Source organism: Tursiops truncatus, chromosome 16 (genome assembly GCF_011762595.2).
Source record: "Tursiops truncatus isolate mTurTru1 chromosome 16, mTurTru1.mat.Y, whole genome shotgun sequence".
NCBI classification, from domain to species: Eukaryota; Metazoa; Chordata; class Mammalia; order Artiodactyla; family Delphinidae; genus Tursiops; species Tursiops truncatus.
In genome coordinates, this window is record NC_047049.1 from 75449701 (window position 1) to 75474446 (window position 24746).

The 24746-nt window shown below is 39.5% G+C and overlaps 1 protein-coding gene across 1 annotated transcript in view; it reads right to left on the minus strand.

The window, feature by feature from the left end:
- Positions 1–24746, minus strand: part of RYR2 (ryanodine receptor 2) — a 510050-nt gene that overhangs the window by 207228 nt on the left and 278076 nt on the right. Inside the window, exons 34-41 of the mRNA XM_073793696.1 lie at positions 23485–23644; positions 23023–23109; positions 19141–19367; positions 13286–14090; positions 10354–10554; positions 5201–5306; positions 4119–4262; positions 2114–2387 (exon numbers count right to left, since the gene is read on the minus strand). Coding sequence (XP_073649797.1) covers positions 2114–2387; positions 4119–4262; positions 5201–5306; positions 10354–10554; positions 13286–14090; positions 19141–19367; positions 23023–23109; positions 23485–23644 — 2004 coding nt within the window. The remainder of the gene's footprint in view (positions 1–2113; positions 2388–4118; positions 4263–5200; positions 5307–10353; positions 10555–13285; positions 14091–19140; positions 19368–23022; positions 23110–23484; positions 23645–24746) is intronic.

Sequence of the window (24746 nt, forward strand, 5' to 3'; positions counted from 1 at the left end):
ATACAGCTTAATTTAAGCTTTTATTTTTCTCTGGTATTTTAATTCTCTCATATTTTCTTATCCCCAAATCATGCAAGCTTGTTAATGATTGCTTAGATATATGCATATATGCACCAGTAATATACTCTCTGAAATTGATTACCTCCCATTCTTCTGAATTCCATTTTCTTTTCCAGAATACACAGCCTTTAGAAGGCCTTTCAATGAGGGACTTTAAGTAAACATTCTGAAATATCTTTGTTTTGCCCTCACTCTTAAATATGGAATATAAACTCCAGTATCCAAATCCACATGAAGCACAAACTCATGATGGTGAAATCTTAGTTGAGTAACACATTGTAAATTGATGGCTATCTTCTGTTGGAACTTTGTGATATTTCGTTGAGTTATGATCTCTAGTTTTACAACTGAGAATTCTAAATATTGTTTCTTTTCAAGTGTCCTGGCTTTTTCTATTTGCTTTCAAAATATTCTATTTATCACTGGTTTTATGCTGTTTCACTATAGTCTGTCCAGCTGTAGATGTGGAATGATTTGTACTCTAGGAATCTGTGAATTCATATTTTTCATCAAGCCAATAGCTCATCAAAGTTCCCATTCTACATATAGCTCACCTATTCTGTCTTTTCTATAATTCCTATTCAGCATACGCTGGACCTCCTTATACTGTCCCCTATGTCTCTTAACTTCTCTTTCAGTGTTGCATTAGTAATTTCCTCAGATCTATGATTCAATTTATTAATTCTCTTCAGCTTTATTTATCTATACTTTTATTAATCACTACTCTTAATTTCAATTATTATATTTTTCATTTCTAGAACGTCTATTTGGATATTTTTCAAATTTTCATGGACCCTTTTTTTGTTTGTGTCTTTTTTTTTGCAGTACGCGGGCCTCTCACCGTTGTGGCCTCTCCCATTGCGGAGCACAGGCTCCGGACGCGCAGGCTCAGCGGCCATGGCTCACGGGCCCAGCCGCTCCGCGGCATGTGGGATCTTCCCGGACCGGGGCACGAACCCGTGTCCCCTGCATCGGCAGGCGGACTCTCAACCACTGCGCCACCAGGGAAGCCCCTATTCTTTCTTATTTTTAAACATTTTAAATACAGTAACTTTACGTTCTCTTTCTGGCATTCTACGATCTGAAATTCTTGTGGGAGGTGTTCTAACTCCACTCTTTATTGTATCTGCAGACCCTTGCCTATGGTGGATTGTTTCCTTGGGTGTTTTGCAAGTTTTGATTGTGGGCTAATCTTTAGTAGTATGTAGGATTTTCCTGCAAGAATTCACAGTGAATTGAGTTGAGAAAGCACACCTCTGGGCCAAATTATATGTTAAGTTCTCAGCTTGGGGATCCTTAGACTACATATGAGGTATAAATGTTAACCCTATTTAAGACTAGTGTATACAAACTATTATATATAGAATGGATAAACAACAAGGTTCTATTGTATGCCACAGGGAACTATATTCAATATCCTGTAATAAACCACAATGGAAAAGAATATGAAAAAGAATGTGTGTATATATATATATATATATATATATATATATATATATATATATATATATATATATATATAAAATTGAATCACTTTGCTATACACCAAAAGCTAACACAACATTGCAAATCAACTATAACTCAATAAAAAAATGTTAACCCCGAAACCCACATAAAGTACAACCTATGATGTTGGATTCTAAGAACAGTTGTTTTATCCCCCATTCTTTGCTCAAGGCCCAATAGGCATAGGCAAACTTCCTTGTTATTTCCTGCTCGTGACTGTTTGTCCCCCTGTGGATTTTACTGTGTTTTTATTAATCTGTATTTTTTATATGTGATTGTACATTACTGAGAAATTAATAAAATCTAAGATATTTGTTGTATATCATAGCCACCTTAGCATCTAGTTGTAAAATTAGTCATGTTTTGTAATTGAGCAATTTTCCTATTTAGCTTTAAAACATAATCTCTAGAAAAATGACAATCTAATTTAATGATCATAAAATCTAGACAGTGTATTTATACTAATGCACCTACTGTACTACTATTGGGATAAACAACTAGAAAGAAGACATTTATAAGACAAAGGTTGTAATAGTAAATAACCTACCCTAATCCACGAATCATAAGTTTTTCTTCTTCTTTGCCCATTCTAACACTCAGCAGAGAACGAATCTGACCAAGAGATGCCAGCAGGTTGATGGTATCCTCCACGGAAATACCATTGATAGTGTAGGTCTTTGGCAGAGCCCGGACCAGACCCCCAATGCCATCGTACTGTCGATGGAGCAACACGAACATGGCCCTCACCAACTCAGGGTCTTCAATAACAGACTCTTGGGCCCATCGGACCATGGTCTCAGAAATCAACTGCTGAAGAGTGGCTGCAAAGTAATTATGGATACTTCTTTAGAAAGGAGAATAAGAAGACACATTAGATGGGCATTTCAAATGCACATCTCAGATAAGCCAAACTGGTATCAATATTTGTGCCAGAATTTCAAAAATACCTTTTTTGAAAAAAATAAACTTCATTTAAATATTCTTCAATGTCAACATGTCAATACCGATGAGTTACAGACATGCAAGGATAAAAATACACAATATTTTCTTTAAAAACTATTCATAAAACTAAGGTATTTAAGCTGTTTCAAAATTGTAGCCACTTTTTCAAAACTACTATTGGCAACCCATAGGGCAATCAATGAGTGGTCCTATTACTTTTATTTTCTTTGTTCCATTCTTTTCCTCCCAGAAGATCTGACATCATATATCCTTATAAAGGTTAACCATGGGCATTCAAGGAGCTTTCTTTTTATCCAACTGTCTCCTCATTTGAGTCCTTTGTAGTAGCAACCTCATGAAATTATATTTCTACTTCAATATGTATCCCTAATTGTCACTTAAAATGTCTTCAAAAAGATTTGATTGTGAAACTGTATTAAGATGAAAAGTTACCCCATACATAGATTACTTGCAATATGACAAGCAATATAGCACACTTAAAAGCAACAGAACTTCCAAACCTCTTAAAATATATAGTAAAATTATCAAAGCTAAGTAGGGTTGATGTGACTAATTCATACATAGGTACTTAGTTCCTATCATCAGTACACTGTTTGATTTCCAAAAGAAGCTGTTTAACCTGTTTTAATCTATACCATACTAAAACAACAACAACAACAAAAAACCAAACTACCAATTTTAACCAAATACAAAAGTTAGATAAAATGCCAGTATACTTCCACGTATCTCAAAACCATGTCGTCTTTTTAGGTCAAACAACCATGTTGTTTTAATAGGTCAAAATTGATAATAATAAAAAGTGATTCATAAGAAACTTTGAACTCTGATTTTGAAGAAGACCTGGCTCAAATTTGGTTATGATACTGAAGAATAAATTTAGAAGTAATTGTATGGATAAAAGATTTCCCTTGTAAGTTAGTGTGAAAAAAACACAAAATTTTCATGAGTTTTTTTTTCTTTCCATAAAAGCCATTAATAAACCAACACTGCATCTTAAATGAATGGAGTCTCAGCAGTGAGACAGGAAGTCAGAGGATCTCACAGACCTACTTCATGAAACCCTTTTGGATGAGCGTGCAGTGTCTCAAGGACCAATTGCCTCAGTGTGCTTATTTGGTTTCAGAGTATCAGTTGTGACTTTTCAGTTAAATATTATATGGACGAATCAGAAATGCATAAGACCTTAGAAAATATTTCAGAACCAAAATATAGTTACAGACAATATCTATTTAAACTTTAAGAAAAGGTTTAACTTGATGCAAGAATATTTGAAAGTCAATAGCATAATATTTAGATATGAAGGCTAAATTACATGCTTTATACCTTCTCTTGATAAGACTGATCCAATCCCTAAATGTTTAGTTCTCTAGGGAGCCCATCCACCTTTTCAAAGCTGCCATCTCTCAATCTGTTCCTACAAATATGGCCTGAGGCTGCTGTCTACTTCTGGCAGCTACAGGCATCTACTAAAGAATCTGATTCTTGGAAGCCGCAAACTCAACTTTCTCACTGGTTCATCTAGTATAATATTTAAGCGATGAGTAAATGCCGTAGTTGAGTCATTGTGGCAGTGCCCTTTCATAACTTACACGACTTCTTGGAGTCACTCTCAACGGGCTTTTCAGCTTGCTTCTTCTTTAGGTATGTCACCTTTTCTACCAAGGATAGCAGGCGTCCTCTAATTGTTAAATCACTGTTTCCATCCAGAGACCCATCTTCATCCAGCTCAATTCCTAGTAGGAAGAAAACAAAGAGAAAGAAGAAAAGAAAAAATAATATTAAAGAAAACATTTAGGATAAATAATTCTCAGGTTTTGCAGGTTTTTCCATTCATAGCTTAAAGCAATGCTGCCATGTCTGAAACAGCTGATGGCACTGAGTTAAGCAATCTTGCCCACTAGCACTCATAGGTAAGAGTCACTCATTGCTCTCTCTCCTTCTTTCTCTTTTTCCCCTGCTCTTGTGATATCAGAGCTATCGGCAGCCAGTACAAAATATAAAACCAAGCAGAGAGGGAAAAGACTCTCTTAGGAGTCAAAATCAATTGTGCTACTTGGGCTAACCCTCAGGCATCTCTTGACCTTGGGCACTGTTTAGACCTACGGTTCTGCCCTGCCTAAAAACCTCCCTAGTCTTTTATCCTCCTTACTTGCTTCCAAAAATATCAGTGATATTTTAATAAGTCGAGGGACAGAGAGAGCAGATATTAGATATCCTAAACTAAGGAATACTTTATGTCTGAAGCAATAATTCTACCATTTTAGAGCACTCCTTTATTTATAGTATATATATAAATGTGTGTGTGTGTGTGTGAGTGAGTGTGTGTGTGTGTGTGTGTGTGTGTATAGTATAACCTTCCGGCAGTCATTCAGTCGTTCTTCATTCATAAGCTGAATTAATATAATTTTACTCTCTTCATTAAAATAAGATAAAAATAATATTACTGGCGCTATATATATACCACTTAAGAAATGGCTAATTCCTTTTCTTTCACTGAGACGCAGACGCAGACTTATACACACCACCGCATAAAAGGAGAAAGAACCACACATTCAGAACATCCAATCAATTCCATTTTTAAAGTTCTTAGAATAAAAATAAGGGAGAATCCCCTTAATAGATTTGGGCTACTGACATATAATTTAATGCCTACAGGTCAAGAAGACCTTACCACAATGTGTCATCAAATCTTCATGAAAATCTAAGAGTTGGTCTTGGATTTCTTCGGGACATGGACATTCGCTTTTGTCATCCTTAAAATTGAGAAGCATATTGATCTGAAAGTTAGGAAAAACAAAAGAGGAAGAACTAGAGTAAAAGAAAAGTGAATTCAGGAATGGCACAGCAAAGAAGATCATAAAAACCAAAGATGCTCAAAATCTGTTTTTCAGTATTCATAGCTGGTTGCCCAACAGATGAAAAATCATTATCTATCACTCAATCCAACAAACACCACAAATAAATCATTCAAATCTTAGCATGCTGAAAAACGGTCATGTCTTTTGCTTTCTCTTTCTCAATTCCACAATATTAGACCTTTGTATACTTGGCATTCTTCAATCAATTAAGATCTAAGTGTTGGTTTTTAAATTTTTTTATTATGCTTCTCCTAAATTTTCTTTTTTTCCTAGTTAATTTCCATGCTTTATTGAATATTTTCAAGAACTATTTTTAGAAGGATACAGTAAAGAAGAAGAAAAACCAAACATAATTGAAGAGTAATATAATGGATAACTATGCTTTTTTCTAACATTAATTGTTCAATTAAACAAACTGCAAGAAACTTTCTTCCATTTGTTTTAGTTTTAGATACAATAGTATCAAATTCATAAATGAAGAAAAGTCTGTTCCATAATTTTCCTTTAGGAAACAATTGTAAGTTTTCTTTTTAGAGCTTTGTATTTGAATTTTTTGTTAAACTATTATTTTGAGAAAATTGTAGCTTCACATGCTATTGTAAGAAGTAATACAAAGAGATCCTGTGTACCCTTTACCCTGTTACCCCCTATGGTGACATCTTTCAAAACAGTAGTACAGAATCACAACCAGGATACCGACACTGATAGAGTCAAAAGAGAGAACAATTCCATCATTTCAGGATCCCTCCTGTTACCCTTTTATAACCACACCCACTTCCATCTTGCTTGCTCTTCATCCCTAATTCCTGTCAACCACTAATCTGTTCTCCATTTCTATACTATTGGCATTTTAAGAACGTTATATAAGTAGAATCATACAGTATGATATATGTATTCCCATATGATCCTTTTGACAACCGTAGGGTCTGTAGTAATATCTTGTTTCATTCCTGATTTGATACTTTGTATCTTCTCTTTCTTCCTCTGTCAATCTCTCTAGAGTTTTCTTGACTTTACAAATATTTTTAAATAACCAGCTTTTGGATTCACGGATTTTTGTAACTGTCCTGTTTTCAGTTTGCATTCATTTCTCATCTGTTCTGTATTACTTGTTTTGGGTTTATGTTGCTCTTTTTCTCAATTCTTGTGATGGCAGTTTAGATTATTGCTTTGAGTGCTTTTCTCTTTTTAAATGTTAAGTATTTAATGCAATACATTTCCCTCTCACACAGTTTTGGCTGTTTCTACAAATTTTGATATGTGATATTTTCATTTTCTTTCAGTTCAACGTAGTTTTTAACTTCTCTTGAGACTTGATTCTCAAACTATGGATTATTGAGAAGTGTGTTGTTTAGTTTCCAAGTGTTTAGAGATTTACCTGTTACCTTTCTGTTACTGATTTCTAATTTGACTCCACTGTGGTCAAAAAAACATTCTGTGTAAAAAAATTCAATTCTTTTACATTTGTTGAGGTTGTTTCATGGCTCAGGATACAGTCCATCTTTGCAAATGTTTCATGGGCACTTGAAAAAAAAATGTGTGTTCTGTTATTGGGTGGAGTGTTCCACAAATCTCCAAAAATCCTGCTAGTTGATGACAGTGTTGTATTCTCCTACATTCTTGCTGATTTTCCATCGAGCTTTTCCTTCAAATATTGAGTGAGGGGTGTTGAAGTCTCCAACCACAATTGTGTATTTCTCCTTTCAGTTCTATATGTGTTCACTTCACATATTTTGCAGTTCTTTTGTTTAGTGCATACACATTTGTCTTCCTGGTGGATTGATCTTTTATCCTTTTGTAATGTTCCTGTCAGTCTACGATAATTTTCTTTGCTCTTACCTTCTTTTGATTAATTTTTTAATTTAGTTTTTCATGACATACCTTTTTTATCCTTTTACCTTAAACATATCTATATTATTATATTTTAAGTGAGTTTCTTATAGGCAGCATGTAGTTAGGCCAAGTTTTTCAAATTCACTCTGTCAATCTCTGTCTTTTACTTGGTGTATTTAGATTATTTATATTCATGAATTTACTGGTATGTTTCTGTTTGTTCTCTCTGAGTTATTTATTTTTCCCAACATGCTTTGAGTTCCTTGAACTATTTTAGGATCCCATTTTGAATTATCCATGGTATTTTTTAGTGTATCTCTTTGCATAGCATTTTTAGTGGTTGCACTGGATATTATATTAATATATACATAATTTATCTCAGTCTACTGGTATCCATATTTTACCAGTTTATCTTCCTTTATGTCCCTTATTCTCTCCACTGAAAATAAAATTGCCTTAGATATTTCTTATGCATACATTTAGAACACATCAGACAGTTACCATTTTTGCTTTGCCCATCAAACATAATTTAGAAGACTCAGGAGGAGAAGGAAATTGTATTTACCCTTAACACCTTGTGCTGTTTTGTCTTCCTTCCTGATTTTTCACATTTTCTTCTTTCATCATTTCCCTTCTGTTTAAAGAAGGCATTCTTGCAGAATAATCAAATTCTGGTAGTTTTCCTTCATTTGAGAAAGTCTTGATTTCCCCTTCATTCCTGAAGGATATTTTCATTGCATATAGAATTCTGGTTGACAGATCTTTGCTTTCAGCACTTGAAAAATGCTGTGCCACTTCCTTCTGTCCTCCATATTTTCTGATGAGAAATCCGTTGTCATTTGAATTGTCTTTCCCCTATGAGTGTCATTTGTTTCTCAGGGCTTTCAAGATTTTTCTTAGTCAAACTTCTGAAAACTAAAGACAATGATATGTCTTGGTTTAGATTTGGGGGGTATCTCATTTGGGATTTACTCAGTTTCTTGAATCTCTTATCTTTGTACCTTTTGCCAAATTTGAAAAGTTTTCAACCATTATTTTTTCAAGTATTTTTTCAGTTCACTCTCTTTCTCTTATCCCTCTGGAAATCTAATGCCACAAATATGATACCTTTTGCTATATTTGCACTCGTCCCTGAAGCTGTATTTTTTTTTTTTTACTCTATTTTCTGGTTTTTCAGGCTAGGTAATTTCTATTGTTCTCCCTTCAGTTCAATGATTCTTTTCTCTTTTTCCTCCATTCTGATGTTAAGTCCATCCACTGAAGGTTTTTAAAAATTCAGATACTGTATTTTTGAGCTCTAAAATTTCCATTTGGCTCTTCTTTGTATCTTCTATTTTTTTTTTTTTGCTGCAACTTTCTTTTTTTAGTTTTGTCATCTCGGAGTTTGTATCTTTGATTGTCATTTTTCATTCAAGTTTTTGCTTGTTCTTGGTGTGATGAGTGATTTGTAATTGAAACCTGGATACTCCTGGTATTATGTTATGAGACTTTGGTTCTTATTTAAACTTCTGGCTTCTTCTGACACTATCCAGCAGGAGAGGCTGGGGCGCCTCATAACTGCCAGGTGGAGTGGAAAGTTCATTTCTCCACTTGACCTCCATGAAGGAGAGAGGAGACCTTGTTTCTGCTGTGTGAGGCTGGGAGACCCAGGTCCCCAATGGACCTGAACTCACACAACCCTGGTTGGAAAGCGTTAGAGTGCCTTGGTATATCTCCCTCCCTGGCCTCTACTGACACTCAGGAAGGGGTAGGTCACCACTCAGCAGGGATTAAGTCCCAGCTCCCCACCGTCCCAGTTGGAGCACCTGTGTACAGCCTGGTGAGAGTGGAAGTCTAAGCTCTCCACTCAGTGTCCGCTGGTTTGGGTAGGGGGTGGGGCACAGGGTTTACTGTGGTGTTTGGCTGGAGTAGCATGGTCATTACCTAAAAGTTTTCTGTCTTGCTAGAAAAAAGTTTTTCTGGTCCTTTGGCTAGACAGAGAAGGTACTTGTTGGGGCTTTTCTTGTCTATGCCCGCTGGCGTTTCTGCGTTGGCGGCTTCTTTAGCTCCAAGTCTGGGATAGGTGAGGCAAAAAGAAAACCCAGGGAACTCACCACCACGTCATTCCTCAGCTCCCAACTTCCGTAGCCACTCTTTCTTCTATCTTTCAGAGTCTTCTTATGTTGTCTTTTATGTAATGTCCAGGGTTACAGTTGTACTTAGAAGGAAGAATAGGGAAAGGCACATGTACTCCATCTTTCCAGAAGCACAATTCTCCCAATAGTAGTTTAACAAATGGAATTACTCTGGGAGAGGTTGGACTTGTTCTCTGCCTCAGTAAGTGTTGTTTACAGCAATAAACAAGATTCCATTGTCCCTTCCCTCAAAGAAATTACATTCTGGTGAGAAAAAGATAAATTCTGCAATTAGTCCCTAAACACTTTCATTCAGAGGTATCTTGGACATAGAGGGAAATGGCAAGGTAAGATATTGAAGACGTGATCTGTCAGTTATACCCTGTGACCACCATAGCTACGTTTTGGTAATATCTCACACTATGAGACCCATCCTGAGGTGGAGGCCAGAAAATGCACAATCCTAGACTAGCTCATTCTTGGGTTTAGGCATAGGCTTTTGGTTTTGCTGCACCCAAGGGAGACCTGGGTTTGGAGGTGAGCAACCAGAGGAAGAACCACAAAGAGGTGATCGCTATTCCTGCAAGACTGGTGGCAGTGACACTGGGTTCTTCTAGGAGACACAAAATGCAAAGTATTAAGTCCTAGGAGTCAAGGGTGCCTATTAGCTGGGGCGGTGCTGTGCCAGCCAATGAAGACCCACCTGTGCTTGGATATTATTCCCATTTGAAGAACCTCAGAATCCGGCACAGTGGTTTCCACAGAGTCCGTAATACACCTGATACCTTTTAATAAGTCTCTCATCTGTTTGAACTAACAGATAATTAGATAATTTTGGTGAGACCAAATAAAGAGGCAATTTTGGTGAGACCTATGAATACTGACTAAACGAACGTAGCCAGTTTAAAGAGAACAGGAGAAAAATACGCTCGCAACTTCCGGTATCATTTTGCAATGTGTGGAACCTGAATGAACTAAAACCCAAAGTAAAAGGAAGACCTTTCAGTTCATTCTTATACCTGCTCTTGAGGCGGTGACCTGAATTCCTTGGTTTTCCTGGCTGTGAGTGCAGCCGACATGTTTAAGGCTTGCATAACTTCGTTATAGCGGAATCGTTGATTGTCTTGGAGCTTGGCTACAAAGTCATCTGAAAAGGCCACAATGGCTTCTATCCGGTGCCTGACCTGGCAGTCACAGAGGTACTGAAGTAGCAGGCACATCTAAAGAGACGATTAAAAAGACACCAAATTTAATTTCTGCAACTTAGTTAATGTATATCAAATCAAAATTTGTGGCAGACATGCTTAGTTGTCAACTCTTTTCCTTTATTAACAGAATGCTGATTTTATGTAGACAGCAATGTGCTCGGTCCCAGGAGATGAAACGTAATTCGTCTAAGACCAAATGGCAAATACCCTCTGATGTCCCTCTGATGAGCACTTACTGTCCCAGCCTCGTCTGCAGCTAGAGGCAAATGAGGTCACGAAGAGAAGTTTGCAAGGGGTCGTCTGGGAAAGATTTTTCACCATTCCTAACAGGCTAGAATATCCTCTTTTCAAAAACTGGCTAATGACATGATCACTGGAGGAAGAAGGAGGTGACACACTTTAGGATAAAAACCATAAACTGAGGACTGCAGGAAGATAGTAAGGTCTGGGTTCCTGATGGCACCACTGAGCTACTACATTCATTCTAGAACTGTCTACCTCCAGACTTTAACTAAGTGGTTTTATTGCTTATTCATTAAATGGTCAGCTGGGTATTCTTTTACCAGAAGCCCAAAGGGTTTTTAACTGATACGGCGCATCAGTAGAAACATGCCTTCCAGAGAATGTTCTGCCCAAGTTCAGGGAAACATTTAAATACACTTTATACCAATTGTGATATAAATACACAGCAGTGTTAAAGAGGACTTTAAAACCCTGTCTATCACCATCCACAACATGGCCATTTCTGTCTGAGACAGCCCTAGCGTCTATGTGCCTCTCTCCATCCACTTTGGCTTTGTTCCACCCCAGTGTAAGCACTGTCCCCCGCGGGTCTGAACCAGCATGACAGCGTGCTACTAAGTGGCCTCTGGATGACCACCCTCTCTTACTCCCCTCACAGAGAGCTCTACTGAGATGTTCAGAATAAAATTATCCTGCTAAAAGTCTTCAGAGGTTTTAATTGTAATTAGAATAAAATTCAAATCCACCGTATGGCTGGTTTTAGCAAACAGCAAGACTCCGTATGAACTGCCTTCTGCCTACTATCTCACCCTCCTTCCCCGCAGACGCTGGTCTGGTCTCTTCCCGAGTCAGAGCCTTTGTCATGTTCCATGCTCCACGTGAAAAGCTTCTAGAACACTCTTCCCCTCCCTCTTCACAAGTCCTGAGCTCCCGCTACTCAATACCTGACCCCAGCTAAAAAGTCACCCTTTCAGAAAGGCCTTCCCTCACCCTACTCACAGTATTCCAGTTGAAATTTTCTTTCTTCTAGAAATCCATTCTTTTCCTTCTGAGCATTTAATGCGATGAACAATAAGATATTCTAACAGAAATACATATAAAGAAGTGTATATTTCCCCCAGAGACAGTGAGCTTCCTTCAGCCAGCACCCAGTGCCTGGCTCAGAGGAAGACCTCGATCAGGGCTGACGAAGGAAGGAAGAGCAAAAGAAGGGTGTCAAGGATGCAAGCAACAAACTGATGCTAATGAACGAAAGAGTTGTTAGGAAAGGGTCCTTGGGACACCTGGATGAGCACAAAGACAGGCAGGGTCTTTAATTCTCTAGAAACACAGGCAGGAAGTAAACTCTTGCGTGTGAGAATGGACGCACCTACTGGTGAGCAAGCGTCCTACGGTTGGAAGGGTAGAGGTGGGGTTGGGAACAGGCAGTGAAAGCCTTGCATTTCAGGCATTCCAACAAAATGTCAGTGAAACGCATCCACGGAAACAAGGAGACGCAAGGAAGCTGCGAATGAATAAGAGGGAGAAGAAGCGTAACAGGGAAGAACAAATTTGACTCCATATTGGATTCGTTTCCTTTACTTTAACCTTTATATTCTATTGCTTTTGCTACAAGTTGATCACTAAAGGGATGTTGCTTAAAGTATACATAATGGTCCGTCTCCAGGGACCCTGCCTCCCATGCCTGAATATTAAGCTAAAATACCTTTGTTTAAACTCACAGGAAACATCGACCAGGCCCCCTGTGAATGGCTGCAGGAAGAAGAAATTAAGATATCCCCTCCTGAATCTGGCCAGAACCAAGAAATATCTGCAATAACTTCTTGCCCTTTTTTTGTTTGTTTGTTTGTTTTAACTTTACTTCCACACCTCTCCCTCTTTGCTCTATCAAAGAAACCAGCATCCCAGCCCAGGCAAGATGGTTCTTTGGGACACCAGTCCCCCATCTTCTCGGTCTGCTGGCTTTCTGAATAAAGTCACTATTCCTTGCCCCAATACCTCGTTTCTCGATCTACTGGACAGTGCGGCGAGCGATATGAGCTTGGACTCGGTAACACTGGCAGGACAAAAACCCATCTCCTATGCTCCTTTCAGACAGACATACACACACGCACATGCACAATTATGCACAGCCACCCATACACACAGAGAAATAGCGACATGCCACACACAGACGTGTATGACGGGCGGACACGTACTTGACCAAGGAAACCACCTTGACAAAAATACAAAAAAATATGCCAACTGACTCAATTGGAAAATACATGAACTTCATTCCAAATGCAAGAAAACTAGATGGGCATGTCCCCAGGCGTAACAGGAAGTTGGTTAATTTTATGAAGAACTATCTTTACCCAGGAATACAAATACACACACACACACACACACACACACACACACACACACACACACACACACACACACACACACACACAGAAAAAGAGACAAAGGTCAGTGTTAATAGGTTGCGAAATTCACTGCAATCTTTTTCTCTGATTACCTGCAATTTAACTGGCTCGGGCAGTTTCATTTGGAGCAGGCCTTCCTTGGACCTCTTACCGCCTTTGTTTTCTTCCTCAGCGGCTCCTTCCAGCTTGGAGTCTTCCGCGCAGGGCTCCTTCTCTGGCGACTCTCCCTCTTCCTCGGGACCGGCAGCTTCCTTGAACACGCTGGGCTCAATCAACTGCAAGATGTGTTTCAAGTCCTCGTTGTGGAAGATGCCCATGATGAGCAGGGTATAGAACAACTTGATGAGAGGGACGAAGAGGAACTCCGTGGTCCCCCCAACGGGGTCCCGGGCATGAAGGCTGCCCTCTTTCACGGCCTCCGTCAGCATCTGTATGGTCTTGGCCTTCAGGATGTCCAGCGGGAACTCAGGGCTGTACTGGTAACCCTCGTTGTTAATGCTGACGAAACTCGGGGAGGAAAACTGCATCCGCGGCCTGAGGGAGGTGCTGAGGCCAATGCCCGGGAGGCCGTGCTTTTTGTTCTCATCGGGGAAGAGGGTGATGCTCTTTGTCTCCTCCGTCATGGGGACGATGAACTCATTGTTCATCATGAGCCTGGCGGTGGCGTAGGAGCTGAGGTGGATGTCAATCAGCAGGTCGTAGTAGCCGGCGCGCAGCAAGCCGGGCATGTACTTGTTCTCGATGGCGTAGAGCAGCTGCGGTTCGTCCACGTGGCTGCACAAGGCGTGGGCCACCCGGTGATTCCCAAGCGCGCAGACGGCCGAGTAGAGCCGGAGAGTGTGGTAGTGGAACTTCAGCAGTTCTTCCTGCTCGGTCAGTTCCAGGATGTCCACAGATCTGGGGACAAGAGAAGTTAAACATGGACACTGAAAACGATTCTCCATCAGAGGAGAAATCTGCATACGTCGTTGATGTCACAAGTTATGGAAACAGACACTATTTTTTAAATTAGTTTTCTGCGACATGTTTGATGATAGCATAGATTTAAAAACATCAGCTCTAGATGTTTTTAAGTTTTCTTCCAGATAGAATTTGATGTTGAAAACTTCCAGTCACTAGTGCTTGGAGCTGTCTTCATTCTTCATCATCTCAGGATTCTGAACATCTCTTTTAGATATTTGGGTCTCAAGCTGACCCCGGGGACTCCCCTCCTTTCAGAATTTGAGCACTCTTCGAAAAATCCTGAATCTCCTTTTCCAATTTGGCTAACCTGCTTCAAGAAGCCAGAAGACTTAGCCTTAGGCTATGTTGCTTTGTCTCCGGCTTTAGGATCAGCTCTGAGTATAACCAGTCAGTAGGTAAACAGAGGGATAATTCCTTTGACATAATTTACCTACTTACACGTCCCTCACGGACCCAAACATAGGCCAATGCCACCCTGTTTCCACCAGGTATGTGCCACTCATGAAACAAACACTATTAGGCACATTTTCACTCAGCAAAGTTTCTGTTGGGAATCTGAGTTTATATCAGATCATTTTGCTTCTACCACACATCATGACCTTTCAACGCAATTAAACCTTAAGCGTCTGTCCAGAATATACCTAAAGTCAAGTCATTCCTTTTAAAAGAAAACCTATTTTAAGAGCACATAATTCCTTTAGATGCGCTAATTTTTCTAAACTCTTTAAATTACATAGATTGTTCATGGGCAACACTATAGTATTAAAGGTAGAAACTTGATATATTGATAATCAAGGGAACCACTCATTCATCTTGCAATGTATCCTTGGTGAGACGGTAATATAAGCTCATCAGGACAGGGGCTATTATATACTGTGGTTCTTAGCATTCATCCAGCACCTAGCCTAGCACACGATGGGTACTGAATAATTATCTGTGATCATTTATTGTTAAGCTTTGTCACTACCCTTAGATACCCTGCCATCCTGTCCACACCACCTATCCATTGCACCTGTGCTTTTCAGGTCACAGACATTCTGCTAAAACCCACTGTGGCTTGATGGTGCAGACTGATTCCAGACTCCACCTTCTGACTCTCAGAGTCGGAAGATTCATGCATTATAAAATGCCTAGCAAATAATTACCCACCCTGTGTATCACCTAGACTTCCAGGAAACCACACATCTGCTGGGCCCAGTTGCTAGCACCTAGTTCTTGGAAAGGTATAATTGAGTAAGCCCCCGCCACCTCAAGGTGCAGTGGAGGATTCCCATATCTTAACTGGGCTCTTCAATCTCCCAAGAAGACTGTTACCCATCCCTCAGCCTGCCTAATGGCCAAAATATATAAACCCGTTTACTGTAGCAACACAAAATATCTGTACTCTAGGTCCTTACTGAAGAACGCAATTCAGTCTACCGTCTGATCAATCTCAAAATGTCAGTTTCTAGAAACAATATATAAGAACTCTACAATCTACGTTGCTGCTGCCACTCCCAATTCACCCCCCATGATTCATTTTATGATGCCATGTTCTTTCCTATAAAGCACCCCTCCTCCCTACCAGACCAGTCTTTTAAGGTAAGGGTCATGTCTGTTTTGCTCACTATTTTCTATCCAGTGCCAGGAACACAGTGGGCACTAATACATGTTTGTGGAAGGAATGAATGAATGAATGAATGGGAGAAATCGGAAGGAGTTGTAGTCTACTTCTCATAACCTGACTTAGGTCAAGACAAACCAAAAGATATACCACAACTAATTTAGTCTGTCTTTCCACACCAACCCATTGTAGCAATATTCATACATTAATGAACAATGGCTTTAACTGGAGGAGAGCAAAAGAAATAACTCACTGTTTCATCTGTTATAAGCACAACGCCAAATATATCATCTAGCACATCTTTAGCACGTGCTGTAAATTGCACTGTTGTCAGTAAATATTCTCCTTCCCCCTTCTTCCCTGCAGATGGAGTCATCTTATCGACCCTAGTTACTTTGGGCTTGCCTATACCTGACTTGCCTTGGTCAATAAAATGTAACTGGATAGAACATCTGCCACAAGGGAAAAGAAAACTCTTAAGAGGTCTGTTAGCCCTCCTTCATATCTACCCTTGACCGTGGAAGCTATACGTCCCAGATCAGGGCTGCCCCATCAGGGGGGCAAGAAGGTACATGAACCACATCTGCAGACCATCCCCCCAGCCTGGAGCAGGGCTGCAGGGGACCCACAATCTCCTGTAACATGAGCAAGAAATACAGGTTTCTTTGCAAGCCACCGAAATTCGGGGGCTGCCATTACAGTAAAATCTGACTAATACGACTCATTATAGTCTTTAAAAGTCTCCAGGGGAGAAATTTCCTTCATGACTCAATATCATTCTTTAATTCATCAAATATTACAGAGTACCTATTATGTATTGATCACTGTGCACCGGTGAAATGATGGTGAACAATACAGACAAGATTCCTGCCCTAAGGCAGCTTACTGCCTAGTTAAAGAGGGAAACAACCCCAAAAATAAGTGAATTAAATTATGAACCATGAGTGAGATATCTCATGAAAGAAACAGAGGACTGACATACATCTACTACCATTCAATTTTTTTTTTTTTTTTTTTTTTTGCGGTACGCGGGCCTCTCACTGTTGTAGCCTCTCCCGTTGCGGAGCACAGGCTCCGGACGCGCAGGCTCATTGGCCATGGCTCACCGGCCCAGCCGCTCCGCGGCATGTGGGATCTTCCCAGACCAGGGCATGAACCTGTGTCCCCTGCATCGGCAGGCGGACTCTCAACCACTGCGCCACCAGGGAAGCCCTCAATTTTTAAAATATTAGTTAACTGTCATATTCTTGGGGCATGAGGAACAGATTCTACTTGAATACTAGTCGGCATTTCCATTTTGGAATCTGAATTTTGAAACTCATCAGATTTTTCTTTGGCTTCTACGAAGTGTGAAACCAATGTGCAGGCATATCAGGGTGTGATGTGAATGACTGTGGACCAGTCCTGGCTTTGCTATTTTCCTATCCTTACCTTCTCTGCAACCTGATTCCAATGACACTTTTTTTTACAAATTTGCATTTCATATATTTTGGGAAATTGACTCAAATTCTTTACAGCCTATAGTAAGAATTTAAATTATCCATTCATTTGCATATAATTTATCACAGGTAATTAACATAAATGATACATTACGATGGCAGGAGTGTATGTTGGGTTTCCATAACGTGCCAACATATTAAATCACAACCTTAAAACTCTCTGCTTAATAGAGAGAGAATATTTTCCCTTATAAAGAAAAATTCGTTCCCAAATGTGATGTTTCTTTTGGTTGCAGAGTAATTTTTGTAAAACATTAGCTGCAAAATTCCAATAAAACGTTTCTCACATAAAATAAAAAGTATGAAATTAAATTGAATCCTCTAAAGAGTACATTATGAATGCTGTATCTCTCTAATTATTCCACCTAAAAATATACAAATACTTAATGGATTAAAAAAAATTCACCTGGCCAGATTAATTTTTCTTTGGATTTCTTCTGTTTGAAAACAGCTTTATTGAGATATCATTTACATACTATACAATTTACCTACTTAAAATAAATAATTCAATGGCTTTAGTATATTAATGGAACTGGGCAACCATAACCTTGACCTAAGCTTAGAACATTTTCCTCACCCCAAAAGAAACCCAGTAGTACCCAGTGGCAGCCATTCCTCAGGTCCACTGCCCTTGCCTCCCCTAAGTACACATTATTCTACTTTCTCTCCCTAAAGATTTGCCTATTACGGACTTTTCCTGTAAATGGAATCCTATAACATGTGGTAGTAGTATAACTAGTTAAAAACTCAGTATAATGTTTTAAAGCTTCATCCATTTTGTAGCACATATAAGTACTTCATTCCTTTGTATTGCCAAATAGATTTACAGTACGGATTCACCACACTTTATTTATCCACGAATTAGTTGGTGGGCATTTGGGTTGTTCCCACTTTTTGGCTACTGTGAATAATGCTGCTCTGAAATTCGTGTACAGGTTTTCGTGTGGACATGTTTTCATTTCCCTTGGGTATATACCTAGGAGTGGAATTGAAGGCTCTTACGGTAACTCTGTATTTAACTTGTTGAGGAACTGACCATTGTTTTCCGAAACACAGGTTAAATTTTAAAAGTATTAAAAAGAAATAAAAGTGCCAAGCATGTCTAAATATATAAAAATGAACATAGCTCCTACAGCTTTTTAAGAGTAGAGTTTTAAAATATAAGAAAAATAACAAATATGTGTGTCTTTGCATTGTTTTCATGAAATGTTTTCACTCAGTTTGTGACTTAACTTTTTAATGATATTTTGGGAGGGAAATCTTGGTCCCAAACTTACTGAGAATGAGGCTGCTAAAATGAAATCTCTGCAATTTAATTGGCTGTCACATGGAAAAACTGAAAATCATAAACAAAGCCACCTCTGAACACTAAGTGTACTTTATTTTATTACTATGACTGTCTAGAATGCGTGTGAACTTGTTTCCAAAGCCCTCAAGGTATCTTCACAATGCTCTTTCACTGACATCTCTTGGTCTCAGTTTTTCCCATCTGTCAAACAAAGGACTGAACTAAGTGATTTTTCTGACTCCCTCTTTACTGTCTTACAGTTCTGTGATACTCTCTTACTCAGCTGCCTTAAGTCAGATGGCAGCTGTACTTGCCTGAACTTTTACTTACTGTTATTCTCATAAGCAAAACAAGAATGAGGAAAGAAATCATACACTATCAAATCACCTCTTCACTTATAATAATTCTGTTTCCGTAACCAAGGAGTTGAGACATAGACTTAAACTTGGGATGTACAAAATAACGTCTGCATGGCCCCAAGAAATCAGTATTTTTTAAACCCCATTTTGTTTCCCCAGCACCACCCCTGAACCCTGGGGTAGGCATCTAATTTGCTGGGTCCCCATCAGACAGTGAAGGATGCTCAGGCCTGACCTGTTCTCCTCTGGGATATGGAGAGACATGAACTGCAGAGGTTCCACACACTGCACCAGCCAGCCTTGGCGTTCACTTATTCGAGACACGTCTACCTTCAAGAACTGGTTGGGCATTCTGCTCCAGAGGACATGTGAGAGGAACTGCACATGGAGACGAGGGGGACACTGCGGCACGGGGTTTTTGTGCTCGCTCTTGAATAATCCCGCTGAGAGAGGCATCACATTCTAGGAGATGGGGAAGCAGAAAAAGAATGAATGGATGACACTCCTGGGGGATCAATAAAGTGACGACTAGAGTTCTGTACAGGAAAGAGATAATGACAGATACGATACGTGTTGAGCAGAGTCAATACAAAAACTAATAGAAATTGGGTTGAGCTGTTTCTGAAAGGACAAGTGGAGAAAATTTGGGGATGTTTCCTTCCCATATACTCAATGGCACACTGAGAATGCGAGAGCAAGAGAGTATAACCATGTATCTTTCCTATTCCTTTACCAAGCTGGGTCCTCAGGGACGCTGGGCATGTCTTTAGCTGCCTTCATCCAAACATCCCGAAAGACTGGTCACATCCACTTGGCTTTCTCCCTCTCTTATTGTCTGTCCTTTGTCACCCACTTCATCCATCCTTAAACTACTCACACCCTCACTCATCATCAGGTTTCTCAGGTTTGAGTCACCAGCAATAGACCAGAGACAGCTCAACAGATAAACCTGACTGTTAAACAAGAAACACAATTTCTTTCTCCTCCACCTTCCTCCACCTCTAATATGTATCTTCAACCATTCCAATTCCTGCAGTCTGGCCTCAGGGAAAGAAAAGTCTCTACTTTGCCAAAGTTTATTCATTCATTTATGATCATGATACCACCCCTGCCTGCCTCTTCTGGGCCAATAAAACAATGACCTCATCTTTCCGCATTACCTTCGGTTTCTTCCTCTCCTCTAGAACCTTCTCTACTGCATTATTTAGACTTGCTCATCCTCAAGCTACTTTCCTATTCTCTTTTGCTAATGGGGACAAAAAACCCAGGCACTTGTATCAGGCACTGAGAATGTATCAGTGAAACTAAACAGACAAAATCCCTACCCTCATACAGCTTCCATTTCTTTTTCATCAGACATAAAATAAACAAAATCAGTAATTAAATAGTTATTAGAAAAGAGGTCATGGAGAGGAAAAAAAAAAACAGGATGGGGGAATCAGAATGCAGGACAGTAATAATAAACAGGGTGGTCAGAATGGTGTCACTGAGAAGATGACATTTACAGAACGATCCAAAGAGAAGAACCATGTGGATATGCAGGGGAAGAAATTTCCATGCAGAGGGTACTGTGAATGCAAAGAACCCAAGGAGGGAGTTTGCCTGGCAAGTCTGAGGAAGAGCTGGCGGCCATGGTGGGCTGCAGTGGAGTGAAGGAGGGGACATCAGGAGGAGGTGAAGTCAGAGGGGTTAGAGGAGGTCAGCTGGTTTAGAACTTGAGAACCATCATCAGACCTCTTATTTTTACTCTCAGGGAAACAGGGTTTCTAGGGTTTCGAGCAGTGACGTGAGTGAAATGGTCTGATTTTTATTTTAAAATAACGACAGTCACTCGGATTGTTCTATGATAAACAGAAGGGTGAGGATGAATTAGAGGCTAGTGGCGAAAAATACAGATGGGAAATGATGGTGATGGAGGGCAGATCAGCAGGAGGGGTGGTGGGAGAGGACAGAAGGTGGAGGATTTGCCGGGGGGTGGAACTGGGATGCGGAATGTAAAGGAGGGAAGCCAAGGATGACTCCAAGGTTTGGGGTCTGAGTTATTAACTGACAGATCAGGAAGACTCGATCAGGTAAGTCAGGAGGAGGGGGGAGTGATGGTCAGCAGTCCAGTTTCGGACATAATACAATTTGCAATATCTATGAAACACGAAACATAAATGTCAAATAGACCAATAGCAGAGTCTGGGTTCTGAGAAACTACCACTTTTCTGTCAAATTTCAACTTTTTTTTTTTTAACATCTTTATTGGGGTATAATTGCCTTACAATGGTGTGTTAGTTTCTGCGTTATAACAAAGTGAATCAGTTATACATATACATATGTCCCCATATCTCTTCCCTCTTGCGCCTCCCTCCCTCCCACCCTCCCTATCCCACCCCTCTAGGTGGTCAGAAACCACCAAGCTGATCTCCCTGTTCAGTCATCCAAACCTGCTGCCTCCTTTCCCTCACGTTCAATCTCAAATAATAATATGAATTGAATGATCTTGAACAAAATACTACGGCTTCTTCCATCATTTTACTGAAATTTTTCTGGAAAGGTCACTAAAGCCCTCCTACTTAACAAAAACCACAGATTCCTTTAGTCCATATTGTATTGGCTCTTCTGTGGCAGCTGGAATCTCGTTTTACAGAAACTGAGCTCACATGGTTTAAGAAATATGTCCAAGGTCGCTGAGCCAGCATGGTAAAACTGTCTACCAAATTCACCCTGAGGGGTGCCCAGCATCTCATCGTTTACAATTGCGAATTCCAATTCAATTCAATTCCTTTTCCTGAATTTCAACAGGCTCTTCTGCTTGTTGTTGTATTAGTATCCCTCGGCTGGCCAAACGAAAATTATTCAAATTAATCCTTTTCAGATTAACATATACACACTACTATACATAAAATAGATAACCAACAATGACCTACTGTATAGCACAGGGAACTATACCCAATATTCTGTAATATCCTATAAGGGAAGAGAATCTGAAGGAGTACACACACACACACACACACACACACACACACACACACATAACTGAATCACCATGCTGTACACCTGAAACTAACAGGACATTGTAAATCAACTATACTGTCCACCCCCAAAAAAAGTAAGAAAAAAGAAATTAATCTTTGATTCTTCATTCTCCTTGAGCACCAAATCCAATTTCAACAAATCCTATTAATCCAATTCATTGACAAATTCTGTTAATCTCTCCCCTAAAACACCTTCTTACGTTTCACTCTCTCTTTACGATAACTTCCATGAATCTCATCGTCTTCTCCCGTGTGGACAGTAAGGGATTGTTGATAGATAATTATCACTACCTGCTCTCATTCTTTTGAGGGCAGATATTTCTCCACATTACTACCAACATATTTTCCCAAAACAGGTTTGATTATACTCAATCCCCTGCTTCAAATTTCCAGTAAGGCACCACTGCCTAGGGAATAGGTGTACACTTCTTACTATGGCATTTAAGGCCTTTTCAACTTGGACTACCTTCCATCCATATTCATCTCTAGCCACATCCCAGAAGCATCCTTTGTTACAGTCACACTGAATTCCTTAACCTTCAGCACTTTCATGCCTATGTATTTTCACTTTCTCTCACCCTCTGTCCAGAATGCCCTCTCCTAGCAAATGTACCCTGAGATTTGTCATTCAACAGTTAACAATCAACCTAAATGTCATCTCCTCTTTCAGCTTTACCTGATCCACCCCATCCTACTTAGTTGTCCTTTCATTTATGTTCCCAGAGTACTCAATACCTGTCACTCTTGCATATACCACAATGTAGCATACTTTCAGCTCTTCAAGCCCGTTCACTAGCTTACCTGTGAGTTCAGTGATTACTGAGCTGTATGTAATTTGGCATTTGTGTTCTGTACAAGCCTAGTTTTATTGAATAATATACTCATGATAACCAAAGAAAACCCTTTCCAATTATTTATGTTACCCTAGTGACCTTAACGAGATTACAGAATTTTCAAATACGGAAACTTTTAAAGAATGATTTATGTGATTAATATCAGTACTAATAAAGTATGGAATTAATTGAAGAAGAAGTAAATGCTATTTCCTAACAAAGAACAACCCAAATATAATACCAGGAATGAGTCTTTCTTACCTTTATTCTTCCCAACTCAAACTGAAAAACGTTGGGACTTGTAGCTTGCGCAAAAACTGCAGGAAATAATTTTGTACTTGGTTCCACCTTTAATAATCAAATGAATTGAATAATATTAGTAAAGGAAGGAACACACAAAAAAATACATTTTCTTCCTAACACCTAAGAAACACTTTACAGAGAAAGACTTTTTCTTCCTCTCATGCAGATATTCTCTTTCAATAATTATTTGGAATATTTCATTTCAGGACTATGTGAACATTTTTGGAGGAATGTACTGTTTACTCTGAAGGGCTTGTGGCACTGTTATTACTCAAACAGAAGTAAAAATACAGAATTGACTCATTTGTGTTTCATTTCCTTCTAGCTTATAATTTACTATAATTTACAAAATGTGTTCTCCACTCTAACGGGGATAAAGGTTTCCTCCCTGGAAGCGCAAGGCCATCCCTGACCACATACCTGATAGTACGTGCTCAGCTCCTTGCCGTTGGCCGTGAAGGTGAGCAGCCCACTGGCGGTGTCCACCACGCAGCCAATCTCCAGGCCGTTGTTGTTGCGTCCTTGCCCGGGGCTCAGGCTCTCACCCGCACACACCATATAGCAGTTGCTGCGTTTGATGCTGAATTGCAAAAAAACATGTTTATCTTTGAACAAGCACAGGTAGCGTGGAAAGCATGGACGTCTGGCAAACTAAACCTAAGTTATGCTGTGCAAGCAACAAGCTCATGCTGAAATGGGACAGGTGTACAGTGGGCCTGATTCTGTGATTCTGAGCAAAACTCCATTGACTTCAGTGGACATTCTGAGTCAGGTCTTCCAATCTCTCAATTTCACACCTAATGAAGATGGGTCAACCAGTTGGAACCAAGGATGAGAACTGACCTGCACCTTCCCTCCAAAAACTCAAACCAAACTGGACCTTTTCCTGAGGTTCAAAAAAGTTTAACTATGATAAAGCAGAAACTAACACACATACACACACAAAAAGTTTAACTATGTAATAATCATCCAAATTGGTAATTTTCATTCTCATGGGTTTTTTTTAAACATCTTTATTGGAGTATAATTGCTTTACAATGGTGTGTTAGTTTCTGTTTTATAACAAAGTGAATCAGCTATACATATACATACAACCCTGTATCTCCTCCCTCTTACGTCTCCCTCCCACCCTCCCTATCCCACCCCTGTAGGTGGTCACAAATCTCATGGGTTTTTTTTTTTTTTTAAACCACTTGTTCTGAGATGAGAAGCACCTGTTTCTGAACACTATCAAAGTCTTTAGGCCAATTCTACATGAGCTGTCAGTGATTCGATAGATATAAAATTTGGCTAAAATTAAGCCCCTTTCTGGACAATTCCTGGTGATCTGCTATGAGAGACAGACTTAGCTGGGAAGTGCACAAGATCTGTGATATTAACAACAAACCCCATCTGAGTTTCACCCTCAACAAAACCTTTACCAGAGATAGTAGCAAACTTAAGTGATTTGAGTTTCACCTCCTTCCCTTTCTCTACTACTGTGCAGTGCATGTATGAATGAGGCTGGCAAAAAGGGCAAACACAGGCAAGTAGGAGGAAAACAGCAAGAAGGCGGAGATAAAGTCAGTTTCTGAATAATCAAAAGTTGGCTGTGTTTCTATGCTCTATTTATGTAAGATTCAACAACCTTCCCTAGCCTGTATTTCCTACACCAAAACCATCAATCAGATATTATATCCCTA